At 40.6% G+C, this 4,821-nt stretch overlaps 1 protein-coding gene across 1 annotated transcript in view; it reads right to left on the minus strand.

The window, feature by feature from the left end:
* Nucleotides 1–583: 583 nt before the first annotated feature.
* The window catches only part of itga9 (integrin, alpha 9), a 154,950-nt gene continuing 150,712 nt past the window's right edge, over nucleotides 584–4,821 (minus strand). Inside the window, 1 exon segment of the mRNA XM_084322022.1 lies at nucleotides 584–751. Within this exon segment, the coding sequence (XP_084178148.1) occupies nucleotides 653–751 (99 nt within the window). The 3' untranslated portion in view covers nucleotides 584–652.

The raw sequence follows: 4,821 nt of genomic DNA on the forward strand, positions 1-4,821 counted from the left end.
TAGGAAGACACACTGTGAGTTACAGTATGTTTATATTGGCCTTCAAAAAAAACAAAAACAAAAAAAACAACTCTTCTCGAAAGGCCAATCTTATACAATATGGCTTATACTGTATGTATAAAAATAAATTCAATATTTCTTCTTTTTTTTCAAATTTTTTCCGTTTTCTTTAATAAACACACAGCCCTGAGGGTTTTCTCTGTTGTCCGATAATAATCTGTGTCATTTCCACATCCGTCGCGGGGGACGTCAGCACTTCTCCATCACTCTTCTATAGCAGGAAGCTGACCCTCCGTTTGGGACCCGATTGAGTTCCACAGCCAGTGTCCTCTCGGCCAAAAGCCACACGCTGTCGCCTCTCGCAAGTCTGTTTCCTGTGATCCCCCCACCCCATATATATATATACTTTATATATATAGAAAAGTCAAAGTCTCCCGAAAAATCCGGAGAATATTCTTCTCTCTCTTCCACATATGGAAGACCGAAGGGCCTGGTCCCTCTGAGAGGGGGGAGGGGGGGGGGGGGGGGGTATTGGGTGGGCAGTGGATCCTTCCTGACCCAATCACCCCCCCCCCCTCCCGTGGCTCTCATTGGCTCCTATGGGCCCGTCGCCGACTCTCATTGGCTCATCTGCGGGCCCCGTCGCCGACTCTCAGTGGTTCTTGTCCACCCAATCCCAGCTCTCGTCGCTGTCCTTCCTGTTCTTCTCTGCCTCGATGATGTCCCGGTAGCGTCGACGGAAGAAGCCCATCTGTGAGGGGGAGACAGGAACACAACGCTCAGCGTTCAGGGGTCGGCGGTGTGGAGAGTAAGAGGTGTGGTGGGGAGTAATTGATTACGATTGAAAGAGCAATCATGAAGACATGGCAGTACGGTGGATTGAGAGTTGGGGTGATCCAATTACAGATATTAAATCACTGACGGACCCCATTTTACCAGGTGACATTCCCCCCCCCCCCCTCCCCGGGCTATGTAAAGAATGATCTGTAAGTGTTGTACAGTGCTGCGTGAAGAATGATTTGTAAGTGTTGTACAGTGCTACATGAAGAATTATTTGTAAGTGTCGTACAGTGCTACGTGAAGAATGAAGTGTAAGTGTTGTACAGTGCTGCATGAAGAATGATCTGTAAGTGTTGTACAGTGCTACGTGAAGAATGATTTGTGAGTGTTGTACAGTGCTGCATGAAGAATGATTTGTGAGTGTTGTACAGTGCTACATGAAGAATGATTTGTGAGTGTTGTACAGTGCTACGTGAAGAATGATTTGTAAGTGTTGTACAGTGCTGCATGAAGAATGAAGTGTAAGTGTTGTATAGTGCTGCATGAAGAATGATTTGTAAGTGTTGTACAGTGCTACGTGAAGAATGATTTGTAAGTGTTGTACAGTGCTGCATGAAGAATGATCTGTAAGTGTTGTACAGTGCTGCATGAAGAATGAAGTGTAAGTGTTGTACAGTGCTACATGAAGAATGATCTGTAAGTGTTGTACAGTGCTGCATGAAGAATGATCTGTAAGTGTTGTACAGTGCTACGTGAAGAATGATTTGTAAGTGTTGTACAGTGCTGCATGAAGAATGATTTGTAAGTGTTGTACAGTGCTACGTGAAGAATGATTTGTAAGTGTTGTACAGTGCTACGTGAAGAATGATTTGTAAGTGTTGTACAGTGCTACGTGAAGAATGAAGTGTAAGTGTTGTACAGTGCTACATGAAGAATGATCTGTAAGTGTTGTACAGTGCTGCATGAAGAATGATTTGTAAGTGTTGTACAGTGCTACATGAAGAATGATCTGTAAGTGTTGTACAGTGCTGCATGAAGAATGATCTGTAAGTGTTGTACAGTGCTACGTGAAGAATGATTTGTAAGTGTTGTACAGTGCTGCGTGAAGAATGATCTGTAAGTGTTGTACAGTGCTGCATGAAGAATGATCTGTAAGTGTTGTACAGTGCTGCATGAAGAATGATCTGTAAGTGTTGTACAGTGCTACATGAAGAATGATCTGTAAGTGTTGTACAGTGCTGCATGAAGAATGATCTGTAAGTGTTGTACAGTGCTGCGTGAAGAATGATTTGTAAGTGTTGTACAGTGCTACATGAAGAATGATTTGTAAGTGTTGTACAGTGCTGCGTGAAGAATGATTTGTAAGTGTTGTACAGTGCTACGTGAAGAATGATTTGTAAGTGTTGTACAGTGCTACGTGAAGAATGATTTGTAAGTGTTGTACAGTGCTATGTGAAGAAGGATTTGTAAGTGTTGTACAGTGCTACATGAAGAATGATTTGTAAGTGTTGTACAGTTCTACGTGAAGAATGATTTGTAAGTGTTGTACAGTGCTACATGAAGAATGATCTGTAAGTGTTGTACAGTGCTGCATGAAGAATGATTTGTAAGTGTTGTACAGTTCTACGTGAAGAATGATTTGTAAGTGTTGTACAGTGCTACGTGAAGAATGATTTGTAAGTGTTGTACAGTGCTACATGAAGAAGGATTTGTAAGTGTTGTACAGTTCTACGTGAAGAATGATTTGTAAGTGTTGTACAGTGCTGCATGAAGAATGATTTGTAAGTGTTGTACAGTTCTACGTGAAGAATGATTTGTAAGTGTTGTACAGTGCTACGTGAAGAATGATTTGTAAGTGTTGTACAGTGCTATGTGAAGAATGATTGTAAGTGTTGTACAGTTCTGCGTGAAGAATGATTTGTAAGTGTTGTACAGTGCTGCGTGAAGAATGATTTGTAAGTGTTGTACAGTTCTACGTGAAGAATGATTTGTAAGTGTTGTACAGTGCTACGTGAAGAATGATTGTAAGTGTTGTACAGTTCTGCGTGAAGAATGATTTGTAAGTGTTGTACAGTGCTGCGTGAAGAATGATTTGTAAGTGTTGTACAGTGCTACGTGAAGAATGATTGGTAAGTGTTGTACAGTGCTACGTGAAGAATGATTTGTAAGTGTTGTACAGTGCTACATGAAGAATGATTGGTAAGTGTTGTACAGTGCTACATGAAGAATGATTTGTAAGTGTTGTACAGTGCTGCGTGAAGAATGATTTGTAAGTGTTGTACAGTGCTACATGAAGAATGATTGGTAAGTGTTGTACAGTGCTACATGAAGAATGATTTGTAAGTGTTGTACAGTGCTGCGTGAAGAATGATTGGTAAGTGTTGTACAGTGCTGCGTGAAGAATGATTTGTAAGTGTTGTACAGTGCTGCGTGAAGAATGATTTGTAAGTGTTGTACAGTGCTGCGTGAAGAATGATTTGTAAGTGTTGTACAGTGCTGCATGAAGAAGGATTTGTAAGTGTTGTACAGTGCTGCATGAAGAATGATCTGTAAGTGTTGTACAGTGCTACGTGAAGAATGATTGGTAAGTGTTGTACAGTGCTGCGTGAAGAATGATTTGTAAGTGTTGTACAGTGCTGCGTGAAGAATGATTTGTAAGTGTTGTACAGTGCTGCATGAAGAATGATCTGTAAGTGTTGTACAGTGCTGCATGAAGAATGATTTGTAAGTGTTGTACAGTGCTGCATGAAGAATGATTTGTAAGTGTTGTACAGTGCTGCATGAAGAATGATCTGTAAGTGTTGTACAGTGCTGCATGAAGAATGATTTGTAAGTGTTGTACAGTGCTGCATGAAGAATGATTTGTAAGTGTTGTACAGTGCTGCATGAAGAATGATTTGTAAGTGTTGTACAGTGCTGCATGAAGAATGATTTGTAAGTGTTGTACAGTGCTGCATGAAGAATGATCTGTAAGTGTTGTACAGTGCTGCGTGAAGAATGATCTGTAAGTGTTGTACAGTGCTGCATGAAGAATGATTTGTAAGTGTTGTACAGTGCTGCGTGAAGAATGATCTGTAAGTGTTGTACAGTGCTGCGTGAAGAATGATCTGTAAGTGTTGTACAGTGCTGCATGAAGAATGATCTGTAAGTGTTGTACAGTGCTGCGTGAAGAATGATTTGTAAGTGTTGTACAGTGCTACGTGAAGAATGATTGGTAAGTGTTGTACAGTGCTGCATGAAGAATGATTGGTAAGTGTTGTACAGTGCTACATGAAGAATGATTTGTAAGTGTTGTACAGTGCTACGTGAAGAATGATTGGTAAGTGTTGTACAGTGCTACGTGAAGAATGATTGGTAAGTGTTGTACAGTGCTACATGAAGAATGAAGTGTAAGTGTTGTACAGTGCTACATGAAGAATGATTTGTAAGTGTTGTACAGTGCTACGTGAAGAATGAAGTGTAAGTGTTGTACAGTGCTGCATGAAGAATGATTTGTAAGTGTTGTACAGTGCTACGTGAAGAATGATTTGTAAGTGTTGTACAGTGCTGCATGAAGGATGATTTGTAAGTGTTGTACAGTGCTGCATGAAGAATGATTTGTAAGTGTTGTACAGTGCTACGTGAAGAATGATTTGTAAGTGTTGTACAGTGCTGCATGAAGAATGATTTGTAAGTGTTGTACAGTGCTGCGTGAAGAATGAAGTGTAAGTGTTGTACAGTGCTACATGAAGAATGATCTGTAAGTGTTGTACAGTGCTGTGTGAAGAATGATCTGTAAGTGTTGTACAGTGCTACATGAAGAATGATTTGTAAGTGTTGTACAGTGCTGCATGAAGAATGATATGTAAGTGTTGTACAGTGCTGCGTGAAGAATGAAGTGTAAGTGTTGTACAGTGCTACATGTACTTGCAAAAAATACATTTATGATACCAAGAGAAAACTGATCCATGGGGCAGCTTGAGAGTTTAATATTCTATCATCATGCTCTTAAATTTCGATTCCATGATCCAGACGTGTGCTGCGTGAGGACGTGTGCTGCGT

This window comes from Notolepis coatsorum (genome assembly GCF_963971535.1).
Source record: "Notolepis coatsorum genome assembly, chromosome: 9".
NCBI lineage: Eukaryota > Metazoa > Chordata > Actinopteri > Aulopiformes > Paralepididae > Notolepis > Notolepis coatsorum.